The sequence below is a fragment of the Spinacia oleracea genome, chromosome 6, assembly GCF_020520425.1.
Source record: "Spinacia oleracea cultivar Varoflay chromosome 6, BTI_SOV_V1, whole genome shotgun sequence".
Lineage (NCBI taxonomy): Eukaryota > Viridiplantae > Streptophyta > Magnoliopsida > Caryophyllales > Amaranthaceae > Spinacia > Spinacia oleracea.
The window spans coordinates 72,660,226-72,682,687 of NC_079492.1; the positions used below are offsets into that span (position 1 = coordinate 72,660,226).

The 22,462-nt window shown below is 35.1% G+C and overlaps 2 protein-coding genes and 2 long non-coding RNA genes across 4 annotated transcripts; all 4 read right to left on the reverse strand.

Annotated features, from left to right (window-relative positions):
* Nucleotides 1–358: 358 nt before the first annotated feature.
* LOC130463259 (uncharacterized) lies at nucleotides 359–2,401 on the reverse strand. Its single transcript, XM_056832340.1, has 5 exons — nucleotides 2,357–2,401; nucleotides 1,872–1,981; nucleotides 1,746–1,787; nucleotides 1,507–1,564; nucleotides 359–1,118 (listed from the first exon to the last, which is right to left on the reverse strand). Exons 1-5 carry the CDS (start codon nucleotides 2,399–2,401, stop codon nucleotides 1,050–1,052), a joined length of 324 nt encoding a protein of 107 aa, XP_056688318.1. The 3' UTR covers nucleotides 359–1,049.
* A 1,920-nt stretch (nucleotides 2,402–4,321) lies between these two features.
* LOC130462542 (uncharacterized) lies at nucleotides 4,322–5,214 on the reverse strand. The gene is made up of 3 exons (XR_008922994.1): nucleotides 5,157–5,214; nucleotides 4,642–4,768; nucleotides 4,322–4,552 (listed from the first exon to the last, which is right to left on the reverse strand). It is a non-coding gene; the product is annotated as an uncharacterized lncRNA (long non-coding RNA).
* A 6,520-nt stretch (nucleotides 5,215–11,734) lies between these two features.
* On the reverse strand, nucleotides 11,735–13,653 carry LOC130463260 (uncharacterized). The gene is made up of 7 exons (XM_056832341.1): nucleotides 13,537–13,653; nucleotides 13,397–13,459; nucleotides 12,822–12,931; nucleotides 12,696–12,737; nucleotides 12,457–12,514; nucleotides 11,942–12,068; nucleotides 11,735–11,852 (listed from the first exon to the last, which is right to left on the reverse strand). Exons 1-6 carry the CDS (start codon nucleotides 13,651–13,653, stop codon nucleotides 12,000–12,002), a joined length of 459 nt encoding a protein of 152 aa, XP_056688319.1. The 3' UTR covers nucleotides 11,735–11,852; nucleotides 11,942–11,999.
* Nucleotides 13,654–15,387: 1,734 nt separating this feature from the next.
* Nucleotides 15,388–16,163, reverse strand: LOC130462634 (uncharacterized). The gene is made up of 3 exons (XR_008923201.1): nucleotides 16,106–16,163; nucleotides 15,592–15,718; nucleotides 15,388–15,502 (listed from the first exon to the last, which is right to left on the reverse strand). It is a non-coding gene; the product is annotated as an uncharacterized lncRNA (long non-coding RNA).
* Nucleotides 16,164–22,462: the final 6,299 nt, after the last annotated feature.

Consider the following 22,462-nt stretch of genomic DNA (forward strand, 5'->3'; position numbering starts at 1 on the left):
CTTTTAAAATTACTAGTCTTATATGCACGCGATGCGTGCGGGATTATATATAAAATTAAAAATTTAGTTAATACAACTAATTATAATAAATACTATGCAATAAAAATTGTTCAAAAACTAAACCAACAGAAAATGTCATGCTTTGCAAATTTGTGTTATTGAAGATATTGTATGGCTTTCTATTAACAACATTTTCCCTATGTAAAGGGGAAAAAAATATAATAATTTCTAGCTTAATATCTAAAAAGAAGGAAAACATCCTTTAATTCCTATTCAAGGAAATCTGCTAATCGCCCTTTCAAGCAAATTATTCACAGCTAGAGTGAATGCATCTTCAAATTTCCCCAACTTGGTGTTAGCAGTTGCATAAACCAACCTAGGCATCAACTCATTAATAATATACTTCCTCATTTGTTGCGTTTCTTTTCGAGGGATCTTCATAAGCCTCTCTATCACATTCACCCATGACAGCTTGACCTCGTCTTGGTCTATAAACACGGAATACTTCCAGGATAATGTGCCGTGAATGGATCAAACACAACAGGGATGCAGCCAACAATGAGAGAATCAAACATGGACTTTCTCGTTGGACTGTCCCCTGGAGGCTGAAGGCAAAAATCCGATGCCATGAAAAGTTTCTCAACATGTACTGATTTAATACATAATTCTCCTATACAGTTTAAGAAGTTGCAGACTTTATTTGGAGCAGAAATGCATTGTTCAATGAGGATCGATCTTTCAAGTGTGAATTCATGGAGTAAACATGAAAAAGGTAAAAAACGGACTTACCGGTATACCCAAGGCCCAAGATTTAGCCGCAGCAGCTACTGCCTTATTCGAACCATTCATCCCTTGACCATCCTCACTATATCCTCCAAAGAATTATGCACTAAGAAATCATCCTGCACCAAATTTCAACACTAATTACCCCGAAATCTAAACACTTTACATGGATAGTCAATAGCTCAACTGTTAATAAAATCTAACAAACCCGCGATGAATGGGTGACCAATACGCAACGTTTCAGCTTCGAAAACAGGAAATCATGGCTAAATCTTCCAATTGCAGCAAACAGAAGTATCGCCAATACATCCCCACCAGCTAATAACGCAACTTTCCTGAAATTTTAACAAAATAGTAAAGTATGCTGAGTTTTTTCGCAAAATAATCAACATAACCAATTAAATTCTAAGAACATATATATATGCACGCTTCTAATTCATAAAATAAGAGTAAATAAATTTAGTCAAAAACAGAAAAATCGAAATATGCACTGAGTGAGCAGAAATTAGAACGATAGAAACCCATCATGTGAAGATACGTATCGTGATAAAATGAGTAAGGTACAAAATCTCGATAATCCACAATTAGAAGGTGAATAAAGGTTTCAATATCGAATAGGTTAATTCTGATAAAAATTAACAGAGTAATTTAATAATAGAGATAAACCGATGTCTCTAGTCACTCCAAACCTCGGGTAATTGGGCACATAATTGAGTCATATACCTTCACCATCAGCAGGAACATAAGCTGAGCGCCTTGATTGGACTTGCTGATATGTCGGCTGAGAAATTAAAAACATAAGTAGCATTTAGACTTTTAAAATAATGAAAGGAGTAGGTCAAAATAGCAGATTTCCTTCTTAATGGAAGTTATTTAAGCACTTATTCAATTTTAGGACGACAACAGGTTATATATTGTTTTGTTTGTTGTCATCAGAATATTTTTTTTATTTCGGTACTTACTCATAGAGATTACTTATGCACACCAAACAGAACAGACTGCACCTGAACTCAAGAACATCCAATTACTGAAATGCTGCACACTAACAACATCACTCCACACAACAACAACTGGAGAGAAAACCTTACTTGAAAGCACCAGCAAAGCAACAGTAGAAAGTAACAGCAGCAAGCCAGCAACAACCAGACACTGCACACTGTAAACCACAGCAGCAGACAACCAATAACAGACGCAGCAGCTACACGAACAAACACTCAATTATAAAACTTTGAATGAAGCAAAATTAACAAAATTAAGAAACGAAATGGGCATCAAAATCAATGCATTGCGATATTCTGAATGAGTCAATGCAATTCAAATAAATTTCAGCAACTATTAACACTACAACAAAGAAAGTAAAACTTAGGGCTAATTATAGTGGGGGAGAAAGAAAGCATACCGAATTAGAAGAGGAAACAACGCTGGAAGAGAAGAGACAGCGAGATAGAGAAACTTAGGGCTAAATATACTCTGCACACCTAAAATTAAGATCAATCAAAAGTAAGAAAGAGAAAGATGCAATGGAAAAGATCCAGGAGAGTGTTAATATTTTGAGAGGGAAGAGATACGATACCTCAAAAACCAAATCATTGAGGACGGTGGCAAGAAGCTCAAACATTTAACATGATTCCTTTTCAAAATGCTTATTGTAAGCTCTAAGCACATTAGACGGGCTTGTCCTTGCTATGTAAATGTTCTCCTTGTTGTCCTCTATGTCTGCTGGCACCTGTAGATTCATCATCATTCATTGAACACCACAATTTACCAACAATTTTAGCTGCAGATTGTATGAAGATTGATCACCTTAGATAGCCACTGGAGGCTATACGAAGAATGAACAAAATGCAAGTGGTTGGTGGGAAAAAGCCTGTCATAAAAAGAGCCAGGGACACCATTCACAAAACAATACCCAAAATCCATATTCTTTAGTAAATTACCAATAAAAAGACATCTTATTTAAACAAATATCCATGTTCATCACCATTTTTAAAAATTTACTGTGAAAATAAGATAAATCCAGATCCACAACAACAATTGACAGGCGAAATTTCAAAGCAATTGAAAAATTAATCAAAAAACAGAGAGATTGGAAGAAATAATTACCTTAATATTCGACGGAGATAATGAGGGAAAACGGTTGCCGAGAAGTGGACGTCGATGGAAACTAAAAATTAACCTCAGCAGAAACCTCAGCAAACTAAAAATTAACTAAAATCCTGAAGAAAAAAATCACGAACCAAAATTAAATTACCAACACCTAATTCAAAAGAAAATCAGAATATTGCTTGAAAATAATCACAAAACGAAATTAAATTACCAACACCTAATTAAAATCGTAATAATTATCAAAACAGAAAGAAAAAAATCCCCAGAAAAAGAAATGTAATTTAAACAAACAGAAAAGCAAATGAAGAACTGTTACCTGATAATCGAAGAAGATCGATCAAACTCGTCGATTAATCGAATATTTATTATGAAAATTTCATTTTCCTTCCCTAAACCCCTAAATTCAATTATTTATTACGAAAATTTCAATTTTCCCCCAAATTTGAATCTATCTCCTCCAATGGTAAATCGATCGAAGGAGAGGAAGAAGATCGAGGGATAGGATGAATAAGATCGAAGGCATCTTTAGAGGAAAAAGATCGAAGAAGATCAAAGAGGATTTGAGTGGTATTCGTAGATGAAGAAGATCGAAGGAGAAAACGGGAGTGAGGAAGGAGAGATCAAACGGGAAGGAGGAGAGAGAAAACGGTGGAACAGGAAGCCAGAAAGGGCTCAGGGCAGTTTAGTATAGAGGGTATATTCGTATTTTTCCTTGGGGACACGAAAAGTTATTTTACCAAAAAGACCTCAGCTGTTCCTTTATATAATAGAGACTAGTCTTATATGCACGCGATGCGTGCGGGATTATATATAAAATTAAAAATTTAGTTAATACAACTAATTATAATAAATACTGTGCAATAAAAATTGTTCAAAAACTAAACCAACAGAAAATGTCATGCTTTGCAAATTTGTGTTATTGAAGATATTGTATGGCTTTCTATTAACAACCTTTTCCCTATGTAAAGGGGAAAAAAATATAATAATTTCTAGCTTAATATCTAAAAAGAAGGAAAACATCCTTTAATTCCTATTCAAGGAAATCTGCTAATCGCCCTTTCAAGCAAATTATTCACAGCTAGAGTGAATGCATCTTCAAATTTCTCCAACTTGGTGTTAGCAGTTGCATAAACCAACCTAGGCATCAACTCATTAATAATATACTTCCTCATTTGTTGCGTTTCTTTTCGAGGGATCTTCATAAGCCTCTCTATCACATTCACCCATGACAGCTTGACCTCGTCTTGGTCTATAAACACGGAATACTTCCAGGATAATGTGTCGTGAATGGATCAAACACAACAGGGATGCAGCCAACAATGAGAGAATCAAACATGGACTTTCTCGTTGGACTGTCCCCTGGAGGCTGAAGGGAAAAATCCGATGCCATGAAAAGTTTCTCAACATGTACTGATTTAATACATGATTCTCCTATACAGTTTAAGAAGTTGCAGACTTTATTTGGAGCAGAAATGCATTGTTCAATGAGGATCGATCTTTCAAGTGTGAATTCATGGAGTAAACATGAAAAAGGGAAAAAACGGACTTACCGGTATACCCAAGGCCCAAGATTTAGCCGCAGCAGCTACTGCCTTATTCGAACCATTCATCCCTTGACCATCCTCACTATATCCTCCAAAGAAGTATGCACTAAGAAATCATCCTGTACCAAATTTCAACACTAATTACCCCGAAATCTAAACACTTTACATGGATAGTCAATAGCTCAACTGTTAATAAAATCTAACAAACCCGCGATGAATGGGTGACCAATACGCAACGTTTCAGCTTCGAAAACAGGAAATCATGGCTAAATCTTCCAATTGCAGCAAACAGAAGTATCGCCAATACATCCCCACCAGCTAATAACGCAACTTTCCTGAAATTTTAACAAAATAGTAAAGTATGCTGAGTTTTTTCGCAAAATAATCAACATAACCAATTAAATTCTAAGAACATATATATATGCACGCTTCTAATTCATAAAATAAGAGTAAATAAATTTAGTCAAAAACAGAAAAATCGAAATATGCACTGAGTGAGCAGAAATTAGAACGATAGAAACCCATCATGTGAAGATACGTATCGTGATAAAATGAGTAAGGTACAAAATCTCGATAATCCACAATTAGAAGGTGAATAAAGGTTTCAATATCGAATAGGTTAATTCCGATAAAAATTAACAGAGTAATTTAATAATAGAGATAAACCGATGTCTCTAGTCACTCCAAACCTCGGGTAATTGGGCACATAATTGAGTCATATACCTTCACCATCAGCAGGAACATAAGCTGAGCGCCTTGATTGGACTTGCTGATATGTCGGCTGAGAAATTAAAAACATAAGTAGCATTTAGACTTTTAAAATAATGAAAGGAGTAGGTCAAAATAGCAAATTTCCTTCTTAATGGAAGTTATTTAAGCACTTATTCAATTTTAGGACGACAACAGGTTATATATTGTTTTGTTTGTTGTCATCAGAATATATTTTTTATTTCGGTACTTACTCATAGAGATTACTTATGCACACCAAACAAAACAGACTGCACCTGAAATCAAGAACATCCAATTACTGAAATGCTGCACACTAACAACATCACTCCACACAACAACAACTGGAGAGAAAACCTTACTTGAAAGCACCAGCAAAGCAACAGTAGAAAGTAACAGCAGCAAGCCAGCAACAACCAGACACTGCACACTGTAAACCACAGCAGCAGACAACCAATAACAGACGCAGCAGCTACACGAACAAACACTCAATTATAAAACTTTGAATGAAGCAAAATTAACAAAATTAAGAAACGAAATGGGCATCAAAATCAATGCATTGCGATATTCTGAATGAGTCAATGCAATTCAAATAAATTTCAGCAACTATTAACACTACAACAAAGAAAGTAAAACTTAGGGCTAATTATAGTGGGGGAGAAAGAAAGCATACCGAATTAGAAGAGGAAACAACGCTGGAAGAGAAGAGACAGCGAGATAGAGAAACTTAGGGCTAAATATACTCTGCACACCTAAAATTAAGATCAATCAAAAGTAAGAGAGAGAAAGATGCAATGGAAAAGATCCAGGAGAGTGTTAATATTTTGAGAGGGAAGAGATACGATACCTCAAAAACCAAATCATTGAGGACGGTGGCAAGAAGCTCAAACATTTAACATGATTCCTTTTCAAAATGCTTATTGTAAGCTCTAAGCACATTAGACGGGCTTGTCCTTGCTATGTAAATGTTCTCCTTGTTGTCCTCTATGTCTGCTGGCACCTGTAGATTCATCATCATTCATTGAACACCACAATTTACCAACAATTTTAGCTGCAGATTGTATGAAGATTGATCACCTTAGATAGCCACTAGAGGCTATACGAAGAATGAACAAAATGCAAGTGGTTGGTGGGAAAAAGCCTGTCATAAAAAGAGCCAGGGACACCATTCACAAAACAATACCCAAAATCCATATTCTTTAGTAAATTACCAATAAAAAGACATCTTATTTAAACAAATATCCATGTTCATCACCATTTTTAAAAATTTTCTGTGAAAATAAGATAAATCCAGATCCACAACAACAATTGACAGGCGAAATTTCAAAGCAATTGAAAAATTAATCAAAAAACAGAGAGATTGGAAGAAATAATTACCTTAATATTCGACGGAGATAATGAGGGAAAACGGTTGCCGAGAAGTGGACGTCGATGGAAACTAAAAATTAACCTCAGCAGAAACCTCAGCAAACTAAAAATTAACTAAAATCCTGAAGAAAAAAATCACGAACCAAAATTAAATTACCAACACCTAATTCAAAAGAAAATCAGAATATTGCTTGAAAATAATCACAAAACGAAATTAAATTACCAACACCTAATTAAAATCGTAATAATTATCAAAACAGAAAGAAAAAAATCCCCAGAAAAAGAAATGTAATTTAAACAAACAGAAAAGCAAATGAAGAACTGTTACCTGATAATCGAAGAAGATCGATCAAACTCGTCGATTAATCGAATATTTATTATGAAAATTTCATTTTCCTTCCCTAAACCCCTAAATTCAATTATTTATTACGAAAATTTCAATTTTCCCCCAAATTTGAATCTATCTCCTCCAATGGTAAATCGATCGAAGGAGAGGAAGAAGATCGAGGGATAGGATGAATAAGATCGAAGGCATCTTTAGAGGAAAAAGATCGAAGAAGATCAAAGAGGATTTGAGTGGTATTCGTAGATGAAGAAGATCGAAGGAGAAAACGGGAGTGAGGAAGGAGAGATCAAACGGGAAGGAGGAGAGAGAAAACGGTGGAACAGGAAGCCAGAAAGGGCTCAGGGCAGTTTAGTATAGAGGGTATATTCGTATTTTTCCTTGGGGACACGAAAAGTTATTTTACCAAAAAGACCTCAGCTGTTCCTTTATATAATAGAGACTAGTCTTATATGCACGCGATGCGTGCGGGATTATATATAAAATTAAAAATTTAGTTAATACAACTAATTATAATAAATACTGTGCAATAAAAATTGTTCAAAAACTAAACCAACAGAAAATGTCATGCTTTGCAAATTTGTGTTATTGAAGATATTGTATGGCTTTCTATTAACAACATTTTCCCTATGTAAAGGGGAAAAAAATATAATAATTTCTAGCTTAATATCTAAAAAGAAGGAAAACATCCTTTAATTCCTATTCAAGGAAATCTGCTAATCGCCCTTTCAAGCAAATTATTCACAGCTAGAGTGAATGCATCTTCAAATTTCTCCAACTTGGTGTTAGCAGTTGCATAAACCAACCTAGGCATCAACTCATTAATAATATACTTCCTCATTTGTTGCGTTTCTTTTCGAGGGATCTTCATAAGCCTCTCTATCACATTCACCCATGACAGCTTGACCTCGTCTTGGTCTATAAACACGGAATACTTCCAGGATAATGTGCCGTGAATGGATCAAACACAACAGGGATGCAGCCAACAATGAGAGAATCAAACATGGACTTTCTCGTTGGACTGTCCCCTGGAGGCTGAAGGGAAAAATCCGATGCCATGAAAAGTTTCTCAACATGTACTGATTTAATACATGATTCTCCTATACAGTTTAAGAAGTTGCAGACTTTATTTGGAGCAGAAATGCATTGTTCAATGAGGATCGATCTTTCAAGTGTGAATTCATGGAGTAAACATGAAAAAGGGAAAAAACGGACTTACCGGTATACCCAAGGCCCAAGATTTAGCCGCAGCAGCTACTGCCTTATTCGAACCATTCATCCCTTGACCATCCTCACTATATCCTCCAAAGAAGTATGCACTAAGAAATCATCCTGTACCAAATTTCAACACTAATTACCCCGAAATCTAAACACTTTACATGGATAGTCAATAGCTCAACTGTTAATAAAATCTAACAAACCCGCGATGAATGGGTGACCAATACGCAACGTTTCAGCTTCGAAAACAGGAAATCATGGCTAAATCTTCCAATTGCAGCAAACAGAAATATCGCCAATACATCCCCACCAGCTAATAACGCAACTTTCCTGAAATTTTAACAAAATAGTAAAGTATGCTGAGTTTTTTCGCAAAATAATCAACATAACCAATTAAATTCTAAGAACATATATATATGCACGCTTCTAATTCATAAAATAAGAGTAAATAAATTTAGTCAAAAACAGAAAAATTGAAATATGCACTGAGTGAGCAGAAATTAGAACGATAGAAACCCATCATGTGAAGATACGTATCGTGATAAAATGAGTAAGGTACAAAATCTCGATAATCCACAATTAGAAGGTGAATAAAGGTTTCAATATCGAATAGGTTAATTCCGATAAAAATTAACAGAGTAATTTAATAATAGAGATAAACCGATGTCTCTAGTCACTCCAAACCTCGGGTAATTGGGCACATAATTGAGTCATATACCTTCACCATCAGCAGGAACATAAGCTGAGCGCCTTGATTGGACTTGCTGATATGTCGGCTGAGAAATTAAAAACATAAGTAGCATTTAGACTTTTAAAATAATGAAAGGAGTAGGTCAAAATAGCAGATTTCCTTCTTAATGGAAGTTATTTAAGCACTTATTCAATTTTAGGACGACAACAGGTTATATATTGTTTTGTTTGTTGTCATCAGAATATATTTTTTATTTCGGTACTTACTCATAGAGATTACTTATGCACACCAAACAGAACAGACTGCACCTGAAATCAAGAACATCCAATTACTGAAATGCTGCACACTAACAACATCACTCCACACAACAACAACTGGAGAGAAAACCTTACTTGAAAGCACCAGCAAAGCAACAGTAGAAAGTAACAGCAGCAAGCCAGCAACAACCAGACACTGCACACTGTAAACCACAGCAGCAGACAACCAATAACAGACGCAGCAGCTACACGAACAAACACTCAATTATAAAACTTTTAATGAAGCAAAATTAACAAAATTAAGAAACGAAATGGGCATCAAAATCAATGCATTGCGATATTCTGAATGAGTCAAAACAATTCAAATAAATTTCAGCAACTATTAACACTACAACAAAGAAAGTAAAACTTAGGGCTAATTATAGTGGGGGAGAAAGAAAGCATACCGAATTAGAAGAGGAAACAACGCTGGAAGAGAAGAGACAGCGAGATAGAGAAACTTAGGGCTAAATATACTCTGCACACCTAAAATTAAGATCAATCAAAAGTAAGAAAGAGAAAGATGCAATGGAAAAGATCCAGGAGAGTGTTAATATTTTGAGAGGGAAGAGATACGATACCTCAAAAACCAAATCATTGAGGACGGTGGCAAGAAGCTCAAACATTTAACATGATTCCTTTTCAAAATGCTTATTGTAAGCTCTAAGCACATTAGACGGGCTTGTCCTTGCTATGTAAATGTTCTCCTTGTTGTCCTCTATGTCTGCTGGCACCTGTAGATTCATCATCATTCATTGAACACCACAATTTACCAACAATTTTAGCTGCAGATTGTATGAAGATTGATCACCTTAGATAGCCACTGGAGGCTATACGAAGAATGAACAAAATGCAAGTGGTTGGTGGGAAAAAGCCTGTCATAAAAAGAGCCAGGGACACCATTCACAAAACAATACCCAAAATCCATATTCTTTAGTAAATTACCAATAAAAAGACATCTTATTTAAACAAATATCCATGTTCATCACCATTTTTAAAAATTTACTGTGAAAATAAGATAAATCCAGATCCACAACAACAATTGACAGGCGAAATTTCAAAGCAATTGAAAAATTAATCAAAAAACAGAGAGATTGGAAGAAATAATTACCTTAATATTCGACGGAGATAATGAGGGAAAACGGTTGCCGAGAAGTGGACGTCGATGGAAACTAAAAATTAACCTCAGCAGAAACCTCAGCAAACTAAAAATTAACTAAAATCCTGAAGAAAAAAATCACGAACCAAAATTAAATTACCAACACCTAATTCAAAAGAAAATCAGAATATTGCTTGAAAATAATCACAAAACGAAATTAAATTACCAACACCTAATTAAAATCGTAATAATTATCAAAACAAAAAGAAAAAAATCCCCAGAAAAAGAAATGTAATTTAAACAAACAGAAAAGCAAATGAAGAACTGTTACCTGATAATCGAAGAAGATCGATCAAACTCGTCGATTAATCGAATATTTATTACGAAAATTTCATTTTCCTTCCCTAAACCCCTAAATTCAATTATTTATTACGAAAATTTCAATTTTCCCCCAAATTTGAATCTATCTCCTCCAATGGTAAATCGATCGAAGGAGAGGAAGAAGATCGAGGGATAGGATGAATAAGATCGAAGGCATCTTTAGAGGAAAAAGATCGAAGAAGATCAAAGAGGATTTGAGTGGTATTCGTAGATGAAGAAGATCGAAGGAGAAAACGGGAGTGAGGAAGGAGAGATCAAACGGGAAGGAGGAGAGAGAAAACGGTGGAACAGGAAGCCAGAAAGGGCTCAGGGCAGTTTAGTATAGAGGGTATATTCGTATTTTTCCTTGGGGACACGAAAAGTTATTTTACCAAAAAGACCTCAGCTGTTCCTTTATATAATAGAGACTAGTCTTATATGCACGCGATGCGTGCGGGATTATATATAAAATTAAAAATTTAGTTAATACAACTAATTATAATAAATACTGTGCAATAAAAATTGTTCAAAAACTAAACCAACAGAAAATGTCATGCTTTGCAAATTTGTGTTATTGAAGATATTGTATGGCTTTCTATTAGCAACATTTTCCCTATGTAAAGGGGAAAAAAATATAATAATTTCTAGCTTAATATCTAAAAAGAAGGAAAACATCCTTTAATTCCTATTCAAGGAAATCTGCTAATCGCCCTTTCAAGCAAATTATTCACAGCTAGAGTGAATGCATCTTCAAATTTCTCCAACTTGGTGTTAGCAGTTGCATAAACCAACCTAGGCATCAACTCATTAATAATATACTTCCTCATTTGTTGCGTTTCTTTTCAAGGGATCTTCATAAGCCTCTCTATCACATTCACCCATGACAGCTTGACCTCGTCTTGGTCTATAAACACGGAATACTTCCAGGATAATGTGCCGTGAATGGATCAAACACAACAGGGATGCAGCCAACAATGAGAGAATCAAACATGGACTTTCTCGTTGGACTGTCCCCTGGAGGCTGAAGGCAAAAATCCGATGCCATGAAAAGTTTCTCTACATGTACTGATTTAATACATGATTCTCCTATACAGTTTAAGAAGTTGCAGACTTTATTTGGAGCAGAAATGCATTGTTCAATGAGGATCGATCTTTCAAGTGTGAATTCATGGAGTAAACATGAAAAAGGGAAAAAACGGACTTACCGGTATACCCAAGGCCCAAGATTTAGCCGCAGCAGCTACTGCCTTATTCGAACCATTCATCCCTTGACCATCCTCACTATATCCTCCAAAGAAGTATGCACTAAGAAATCATCCTGTACCAAATTTCAACACTAATTACCCCGAAATCTAAACACTTTACATGGATAGTCAATAGCTCAACTGTTAATAAAATCTAACAAACCCGCGATGAATGGGTGACCAATACGCAACGTTTCAGCTTCGAAAACAGGAAATCATGGCTAAATCTTCCAATTGCAGCAAACAGAAGTATCGCCAATACATCCCCACCAGCTAATAACGCAACTTTCCTGAAATTTTAACAAAATAGTAAAGTATGCTGAGTTTTTTCGCAAAATAATCAACATAACCAATTAAATTCTAAGAACATATATATATGCACGCTTCTAATTCATAAAATAAGAGTAAATAAATTTAGTCAAAAACAGAAAAATCGAAATATGCACTGAGTGAGCAGAAATTAGAACGATAGAAACCCATCATGTGAAGATACGTATCGTGATAAAATGAGTAAGGTACAAAATCTCGATAATCCACAATTAGAAGGTGAATAAAGGTTTCAATATCGAATAGGTTAATTCCGATAAAAATTAACAGAGTAATTTAATAATAGAGATAAACCGATGTCTCTAGTCACTCCGAACCTCGGGTAATTGGGCACATAATTGAGTCATATACCTTCACCATCAGCAGGAACATAAGCTGAGCGCCTTGATTGGACTTGCTGATATGTCGGCTGAGAAATTAAAAACATAAGTAGCATTTAGACTTTTAAAATAATGAAAGGAGTAGGTCAAAATAGCAGATTTCCTTCTTAATGGAAGTTATTTAAGCACTTATTCAATTTTAGGACGACAACATGTTATATATTGTTTTGTTTGTTGTCATCAGAATATATTTTTTATTTCGGTACTTACTCATAGAGATTACTTATGCACACCAAACAGAACAGACTGCACCTGAAATCAAGAACATCCAATTACTGAAATGCTGCACACTAACAACATCACTCCACACAACAACAACTGGAGAGAAAACCTTACTTGAAAGCACCAGCAAAGCAACAGTAGAAAGTAACAGCAGCAAGCCAGCAACAACCAGACACTGCACACTGTAAACCACAGCAGCAGACAACCAATAATAGACGCAGCAGCTACACGAACAAACACTCAATTATAAAACTTTGAATGAAGCAAAATTAACAAAATTAAGAAACGAAATGGGCATCAAAATCAATGCATTGCGATATTCTGAATGAGTCAATGCAATTCAAATAAATTTCAACAACTATTAACACTACAACAAAGAAAGTAAAACTTAGGGCTAATTATAGTGGGGGAGAAAGAAAGCATACCGAATTAGAAGAGGAAACAACGCTGGAAGAGAAGAGACAGCGAGATAGAGAAACTTAGGGCTAAATATACTCTGCACACCTAAAATCAAGATCAATCAAAAGTAAGAAAGAGAAAGATGCAATGGAAAAGATCCAGGAGAGTGTTAATATTTTGAGAGGGAAGAGATACGATACCTCAAAAACCAAATCATTGAGGACGGTGGCAAGAAGCTCAAACATTTAACATGATTCCTTTTCAAAATGCTTATTGTAAGCTCTAAGCACATTAGACGGGCTTGTCCTTGCTATGTAAATGTTCTCCTTGTTGTCCTCTATGTCTGCTGGCACCTGTAGATTCATCATCATTCATTGAACACCACAATTTACCAACAATTTTAGCTGCAGATTGTATGAAGATTGATCACCTTAGATAGCCACTGGAGGCTATACGAAGAATGAACAAAATGCAAGTGGTTGGTGGGAAAAAGCCTGTCATAAAAAGAGCCAGGGACACCATTCACAAAACAATACCCAAAATCCATATTCTTTAGTAAATTACCAATAAAAAGACATCTTATTTAAACAAATATCCATGTTCATCACCATTTTTAAAAATTTACTGTGAAAATAAGATAAATCCAGATCCACAACAACAATTGACAGGCGAAATTTCAAAGCAATTGAAAAATTAATCAAAAAACAGAGAGATTGGAAGAAATAATTACCTTAATATTCGACGGAGATAATGAGGGAAAACGGTTGCCGAGAAGTGGACGTCGATGGAAACTAAAAATTAACCTTAGCAGAAACCTCAGCAAACTAAAAATTAACTAAAATCCTGAAGAAAAAAATCACGAACCAAAATTAAATTACCAACACCTAATTCAAAAGAAAATCAGAATATTGCTTGAAAATAATCACAAAACGAAATTAAATTACCAACACCTAATTAAAATCGTAATAATTATCAAAACAGAAAGAAAAAAATCCCCAGAAAAAGAAATGTAATTTAAACAAACAGAAAAGCAAATGAAGAACTGTTACCTGATAATCGAAGAAGATCGATCAAACTCGTCGATTAATCGAATATTTATTACGAAAATTTCATTTTCCTTCCCTAAACCCCTAAATTCAATTATTTATTACGAAAATTTCAATTTTCCCCCAAATTTGAATCTATCTCCTCCAATGGTAAATCGATCGAAGGAGAGGAAGAAGATCGAGGGATAGGATGAATAAGATCGAAGGCATCTTTAGAGGAAAAAGATCGAAGAAGATCAAAGAGGATTTGAGTGGTAGTCGTAGATGAAGAAGATCGAAGGAGAAAACGGGAGTGAGGAAGGATAGATCAAACGGGAAGGAGGAGACAGAAAACGGTGGAACAGGAAGCCAGAAAGGGCTCAGGGCAGTTTAGTATAGAGGGTATATTCGTATTTTTCCTTGGGGACACGAAAAGTTATTTTACCAAAAAGACCTCAGCTGTTCCTTTATATAATAGAGACTAGTCTTATATGCACGCGATGCGTGCGGGATTATATATAAAATTAAAAATTTAGTTAATACAACTAATTATAATAAATACTGTGCAATAAAAATTGTTCAAAAACTAAACCAACAGAAAATGTCATGCTTTGCAAATTTGTGTTATTGAAGATATTGTATGGCTTTCTATTAACAACATTTTCCCTATGTAAAGGGGAAAAAAATATAATAATTTCTAGCTTAATATCTAAAAAGAAGGAAAACATCCTTTAATTCCTATTCAAGGAAATCTGCTAATCGCCCTTTCAAGCAAATTATTCACAGCTAGAGTGAATGCATCTTCAAATTTCTCCAACTTGGTGTTAGCAGTTGCATAAACCAACCTAGGCATCAACTCATTAATAATATACTTCCTCATTTGTTGCGTTTCTTTTCGAGGGATCTTCATAAGCCTCTCTATCACATTCACCCATGACAGCTTGACCTCGTCTTGGTCTATAAACACGAAATACTTCCAGGATAATGTGCCGTGAATGGATCAAACACAACAGGGATGCAGCCAACAATGAGAGAATCAAACATGGACTTTCTCGTTGGACTGTCCCCTGGAGGCTAAAGGCAAAAATCCGATGCCATGAAAAGTTTCTCAACATGTACTGATTTAATACATGATTCTCCTATACAGTTTCAGAAGTTGCAGACTTTATTTGGAGCAGAAATGCATTGTTCAATGAGGATCGATCTTTCAAGTGTGAATTCATGGAATAAACATGAAAAAGGTAAAAAACGGATTTACCGGTATACCCAAGGCCCAAGATTTAGCCGCAGCAGCTACTGCCTTATTCGAACCATTCATCCCTTGACCATCCTCACTATATCCTCCAAAGAAGTATGCACTAAGAAATCATCCTGCACCAAATTTCAACACTAATTACCCCGAAATCTAAACACTTTACATGGATAGTCAATAGCTCAACTGTTAATAAAATCTAACAAACCCGCGATGAATGGGTGACCAATACGCAACGTTTCAGCTTCGAAAACAGGAAATCATGGCTAAATCTTCCAATTGCAGCAAACAGAAGTATCGCCAATACATCCCCACCAGCTAATAACGCAACTTTCCTGAAATTTTAACAAAATAGTAAAGTATGCTGAGTTTTTTCGCAAAATAATCAACATAACCAATTAAATTCTAAGAACATATATATATGCACGCTTCTAATTCATAAAATAAGAGTAAATAAATTTAGTCAAAAACAGAAAAATCGAAATATGCACTGAGTGAGCAGAAATTAGAACGATAGAAACCCATCATGTGAAGATACGTATCGTGATAAAATGAGTAAGGTACAAAATCTCGATAATCCACAATTAGAAGGTGAATAAAGGTTTCAATATCGAATAGGTTAATTCCGAAAAAATTAACAGAGTAATTTAATAATAGAGATAAACCGATGTCTCTAGTCACTCCAAACCTCGGGTAATTGGGCACATAATTGAGTCATATACCTTCACCATCAGCAGGAACATAAGCTGAGCGCCTTGATTGGACTTGCTGATATGTCGGCTGAGAAATTAAAAACATAAGTAGCATTTAGACTTTTAAAATAATGAAAGGAGTAGGTCAAAATAGCAGATTTCCTTCTTAATGGAAGTTATTTAAGCACTTATTCAATTTTAGGACGACAACAGGTTATATATTGTTTTGTTTGTTGTCATCAGAATATATTTTTTATTTCGGTACTTACTCATAGAGATTACTTATACACACCAAACAGAACAGACTGCACCGGAAATCAAGAACATCCAATTACTGAAATGCTGCACACTAACAACATCACTCCACACAACAACAACTGGAGAGAAAACCTTACTTGAAAGCACCAGCAAAGCAACAGTAGAAAGTAACAGCAGCAAGCCAGCAACAACCAGACACTGCACACTGTAAACCACAGCAGCAGACAACCAATAACAGACGCAGCAGCTACACGAACAAACACTCAATTATAAAACTTTGAATGAAGGAAAATTAACAAAATTAAGAAACGAAATGGGCATCAAAATCAATGCATTGCGATATTCTGAATGAGTCAATGCAATTCAAATAAATTTCAGCAACTATTAACACTACAACAAAGAAAGTAAAACTTAGGGCTAATTATAGTGGGGGAGAAAGAAAGCATACCGAATTAGAAGAGGAAACAACGCTGGAAGAGAAGAGACAGCGAGATAGAGAAACTTAGGGCTAAATATACTCTGCACACCTAAAATCAAGATCAATCAAAAGTAAGAAAGAGAAAGATGCAATGGAAAAGATCCAGGAGAGTGTTAATATTTTGAGAGGGAAGAGATACGATACCTCAAAAACCAAATCATTGAGGACGGTGGCAAGAAGCTCAAACATTTAACATGATTCCTTTTCAAAATGCTTATTGTAAGCTCTAAGCACATTAGACGGGCTTGTCCTTGCTATGTAAATGTTCTCCTTGTTGTCCTCTATGTCTGCTGGCACCTGTAGATTCATCATCATTCATTGAACACCACAATTTACCAACAATTTTAGCTGCAGATTGTATGAAGATTGATCACCTTAGATAGCCACTGGAGGCTATACGAAGAATGAACAAAATGCAAGTGGTTGGTGGGAAAAAGCCTGTCATAAAAAGAGCCAGGGACACCATTCACAAAACAATACCCAAAATCCATATTCTTTAGTAAATTACCAATAAAAAGACATCTTATTTAAACAAATATCCATGTTCATCACCATTTTTAAAAATTTACTGTGAAAATAAGATAAATCCAGATCCACAACAACAATTGACAGGCGAAATTTCAAAGCAATTGAAAAATTAATCAAAAAACAGAGAGATTGGAAGAAATAATTACCTTAATATTCGACGGAGATAATGAGGGAAAACAGTTGCCGAGAAGTGGACGTCGATGGAAACTAAAAATTAACCTCAGCAGAAACCTCAGCAAACTAAAAATTAACTAAAATCCTGAAGAAAAAAATCACGAACCAAAATTAAATTACCAACACCTAATTCAAAAGAAAATCAGAATATTGCTTGAAAATAATCACAAAACGAAATTAAATTACCAACACCTAATTAAAATCGTAATAATTATCAAAACAGAAAGAAAAAAATCCACAGAAAAAGAAATGTAATTTAAACAAACAGAAAAGCAAATGAAGAACTGTTACCTGATAATCGAAGAAGATCGAACAAACTCGTCGATTAATCGAAAATTTATTACGAAAATTTCATTTTCCTTCCCTAAACCCCTAAATTCAATTATTTATTATGAAAATTTCAATTTTCCCCCAAATTTGAATCTATCTCCTCCAATGGTAAATCGATCGAAGGAGAGGAAGAAGATCGAGGGATAGGATGAATAAGATCGAAGGCATCTTTAGAGGAAAAAGATCGAAGAAGATCAAAGAGGATTTGAGTGGTATTCGTAGATGAAGAAGATCGAAGGAGAAAACGGGAGTGCGGAAGGAGAGATCTAACGGGAAGGAGGAGAGAGAAAACGGTGGAACAGGAAGCCAGAAAGGGCTCAGGGCAGTTTAGTATAGAGGGTATATTCGTATTTTTCCTTGGGGACACGAAAAGTTATTTTACCAAAAAGACCTCAGCTGTTCCTTTATATAATAGAGACTAGTCTTATATGCACGCGATGCGTGCGGGATTATATATAAAATTAAAAATTTAGTTAATACAACTAATTATAATAAATACTGTGCAATAAAAATTGTTCAAAAACTAAACCAACAGAAAATGTCATGCTTTGCAAATTTGTGTTATTGAAGATATTGTATGGCTTTCTATTAACAACATTTTCCCTATGTAAAGGGGAAAAAAATATAATAATTTCTAGCTTAATATCTAAAAAGAAGGAAAACATCCTTTAATTCCTATTCAAGGAAATCTGCTAATCGCCCTTTCAAGCAAATTATTCACAGCTAGAGTGAATGCATCTTCAAATTTCTCCAACTTGGTGTTAGCAGTTGCATAAACCAACCTAGGCATCAACTCATTAATAATATACTTCCTCATTTGTTGCGTTTCTTTTCGAGGGATCTTCATAAGCCTCTCTATCACATTAACCCATGACAGCTTGACCTCGTCTTGGTCTATAAACACGGAATACTTCCAGGATAATGTGCCGTGAATGGATCAAACACAACAGGGATGCAGCCAACAATGAGAGAATCAAACATGGACTTTCTCGTTGGACTGTCCCTTGGAGGCTGAAGGCAAAAATCCGATGCCATGAAAAGTTTCTCAACATGTACTGATTTAATTCATGATTCTCCTATACAGTTTAAGAAGTTGCAGACTTTATTTGGAGCAGAAATGCATTGTTCAATGAGGATCGATCTTTCAAGTGTGAATTCATGGAGTAAACATGAAAAAGGTAAAAAACGGACTTACCGGTATACCCAAGGCCCAAGATTTAGCCGCAACAGCTACTGCCTTATTCGAACCATTCATCCCTTGACCATCCTCACTATATCCCCCAAAGAAGTATGCACTAAGAAATCATCCTGCACCAAATTTCAACACTAATTACCCCGAAATCTAAACACTTTACATGGATAGTCAATAGCTCAACTGTTAATAAAATCTAACAAACCCGCGATGAATGGGTGACCAATACGCAACGTTTCAGCTTCGAAAACAGGAAATCATGGCTAAATCTTCCAATTGCAGCAAACAGAAGTATCGCCAATACATCCCCACCAGCTAATAACGCAACTTTCCTGAAATTTTAACAAAATAGTAAAGTATGCTGAGTTTTTTCGCAAAATAATCAACATAACCAATTAAATTCTAAGAACATATATATATGCACGCTTCTAATTCATAAAATAAGAGTAAATAAATTTAGTCAAAAACAGAAAAATCGAAATATGCACTGAGTGAGCAGAAATTAGAACGATAGAAACCCATCATGTGAAGATACGTATCGTGATAAAATGAGTAAGGTACAAAATCTCGATAATCCACAATTAGAAGGTGAATAAAGGTTTCAATATCGAATAGGTTAATTCCGAAAAAATTAACAGAGTAATTTAATAATAGAGATAAACCGATGTCTCTAGTCACTCCAAACCTCGGGTAATTGGGCACATAATTGAGTCATATACCTTCACCATCAGCAGGAACATAAGCTGAGCGCCTTGATTGGACTTGCTGATATGTCGGCTGAGAAATTAAAAACATAAGTAGCATTTAGACTTTTAAAATAATGAAAGGAGTAGGTCAAAATAGCAGATTTCCTTCTGAATGGAAGTTATTTAAGCACTTATTCAATTTTAGGACGACAACAGGTTATATATTGTTTTGTTTGTTGTCATCAGAATATATTTTTTATTTCGGTACTTACTCATAGAGATTACTTATGCACACCAAACAGAACAGACTACACCTGAAATCAAGAACATCCAATTACTGAAATGCTGCACACTAACAACATCACTCCACACAACAACAACTGGAGAGAAAACCTTACTTGAAAGCACCAGCAAAGCAACAGTAGAAAGTAACAGCAGCAAGCCAGCAACAACCAGACACTGCACACTGTAAACCACAGCAGCAGACAACCAATAACAGACGCAGCAGCTACACGAACAAACACTCAATTATAAAACTTTGAATGAAGCAAAATTAACAAAATTAAGAAACGAAATGGGCATCAAAATCAATGCATTGCGATATTCTGAATGAGTCAATGCAATTCAAATAAATTTCAGCAACTATTAACACTACAACAAAGAAAGTAAAACTTAGGGCTAATTATAGTGGGGGAGAAAGAAAGCATACCGAATTAGAAGAGGAAACAACGCTGGAAGAGAAGAGACAGCGAGATAGAGAAACTTAGGGCTAAATATACTCTGCACACCTAAAATCAAGATCAATCAAAAGTAAGAAAGAGAAAGATGCAATGGAAAAGATCCAGGAGAGTGTTAATATTTTGAGAGGGAAGAGATACGATACCTCAAAAACCAAATCATTGAGGACGGTGGCAAGAAGCTCAAACATTTAACATGATTCCTTTTCAAAATGCTTATTGTAAGCTCTAAGCACATTAGACGGGCTTGTCCTTGCTATGTAAATGTTCTCCTTGTTGTCCTCTATGTCTGCTGGCACCTGTAGATTCATCATCATTCATTGAACACCACAATTTACCAACAATTTTAGCTGCAGATTGTATGAAGATTGATCACCTTAGATAGCCACTGGAGGCTATACGAAGAATGAACAAAATGCAAGTGGTTGGTGGGAAAAAGCCTGTCATAAAAAGAGCCAGGGACACCATTCACAAAACAATACCCAAAATTCATATTCTTTAGTAAATTACATATAAAAAGACATCTTATTTAAACAAATATCCATGTTCATCACCATTTTTAAAAATTTACTGTGAAAATAAGATAAATCCAGATCCACAACAACAATTGACAGGCGAAATTTCAAAGCAATTGAAAAATTAATCAAAAAACAGAGAGATTGGAAGAAATAATTACCTTAATATTCGACGGAGATAATGAGGGAAAACGGTTGCCGAGAAGTGGACGTCGATGGAAACTAAAAATTAACCTCAGCAGAAACCTCAGCAAACTAAAAATTAACTAAAATCCTGAAGAAAAAAATCACGAACCAAAATTAAATTACCAACACCTAATTCAAAAGAAAATCAGAATATTGCTTGAAAATAATCACAAAACGAAATTAAATTACCAACACCTAATTAAAATCGTAATAATTATCAAAACAGAAAGAAAAAAATCCACAGAAAAAGAAATGTAATTTAAACAAACAGAAAAGCAAATGAAGAACTGTTACCTGATAATCGAAGAAGATCGATCAAACTCGTCGATTAATCGAATATTTATTACGAAAATTTCATTTTCCTTCCCTAAACCCCTAAATTCAATTATTTATTACGAAAATTTCAATTTTCCCCCAAATTTGAATCTATCTCCTCCAATGGTAAATCGATCGAAGGAGAGGAAGAAGATCGAGGGATAGGATGAATAAGATCGAAGGCATCTTTAGAGGAAAAAGATCGAAGAAGATCAAAGAGGATTTGAGTGGTATTCGTAGATGAAGAAGATCGAAGGAGAAAACGGGAGTGCGGATGGAGAGATCTAACGGGAAGGAGGAGAGAGAAAACGGTGGAACAGGAAGCCAGAAAGGGCTCAGGGCAGTTTAGTATAGAGGGTATATTCGTATTTTTCCTTGGGGACACGAAAAGTTATTTTACCAAAAAGACCTCAGCTGTTCCTTTATATAATAGAGACTAGTCTTATATGCACGCGATGCGTGCGGGATTATATATAAAATTAAAAATTTAGTTAATACAACTAATTATAATAAATACTGTGCAATAAAAATTGTTCAAAAACTAAACCAACAGAAAATGTCATGCTTTGCAAATTTGTGTTATTGAAGATATTGTATGGCTTTCTATTAACAACATTTTCCCTATGTAAAGGGGAAAAAAATATAATAATTTCTAGCTTAATATCTAAAAAGAAGGAAAACATCCTTTAATTCCTATTCAAGGAAATCTGCTAATCGCCCTTTCAAGCAAATTATTCACAGCTAGAGTGAATGCATCTTCAAATTTCTCCAACTTGGTGATAGCAGTTGCATAAACCAACCTAGGCATCAACTCATTAATAATATACTTCCTCATTTGTTGCGTTTCTTTTCGAGGGATCTTCATAAGCCTCTCTATCACATTCACCCATGACAGCTTGACCTCGTCTTGGTCTATAAACACGGAATACTTCCAGGATAATGTGCCGTGAATGGATCAAACACAACAGGGATGCAGCCAACAATGAGA

Coding starts and splice junctions, on each gene's coding strand:
- LOC130463260 (XM_056832341.1), bottom strand. CDS start 13,653: ATGGATTTTGGGTATTGTTTTGTGAATGGTGTCCCTGGCTCTTTTTAT. Junction 12,932..13,396: donor CAAGGACAAGCCCGTCTAAT/GTGCTTAGAGCT, acceptor TTGTTCGTGTAG/CTGCTGCGTCTATTATTGGT. Junction 12,515..12,695: donor TGCATAAGTAATCTCTATGA/GTAAGTACCGAA, acceptor TTAATTTCTCAG/CCGACATATCAGCAAGTCCA.
- LOC130463259 (XM_056832340.1), bottom strand. CDS start 2,401: ATGTTTGAGCTTCTTGCCACCGTCCTCAATGATTTGGTTTTTGAG. Junction 1,982..2,356: donor TCAATGATTTGGTTTTTGAG/GTATCGTATCTC, acceptor TTGTTCGTGTAG/CTGCTGCGTCTGTTATTGGT. Junction 1,119..1,506: donor TGTTCCTGCTGATGGTGAAG/GTATATGACTCA, acceptor TTAAAATTTCAG/GAAAGTTGCGTTATTAGCTG.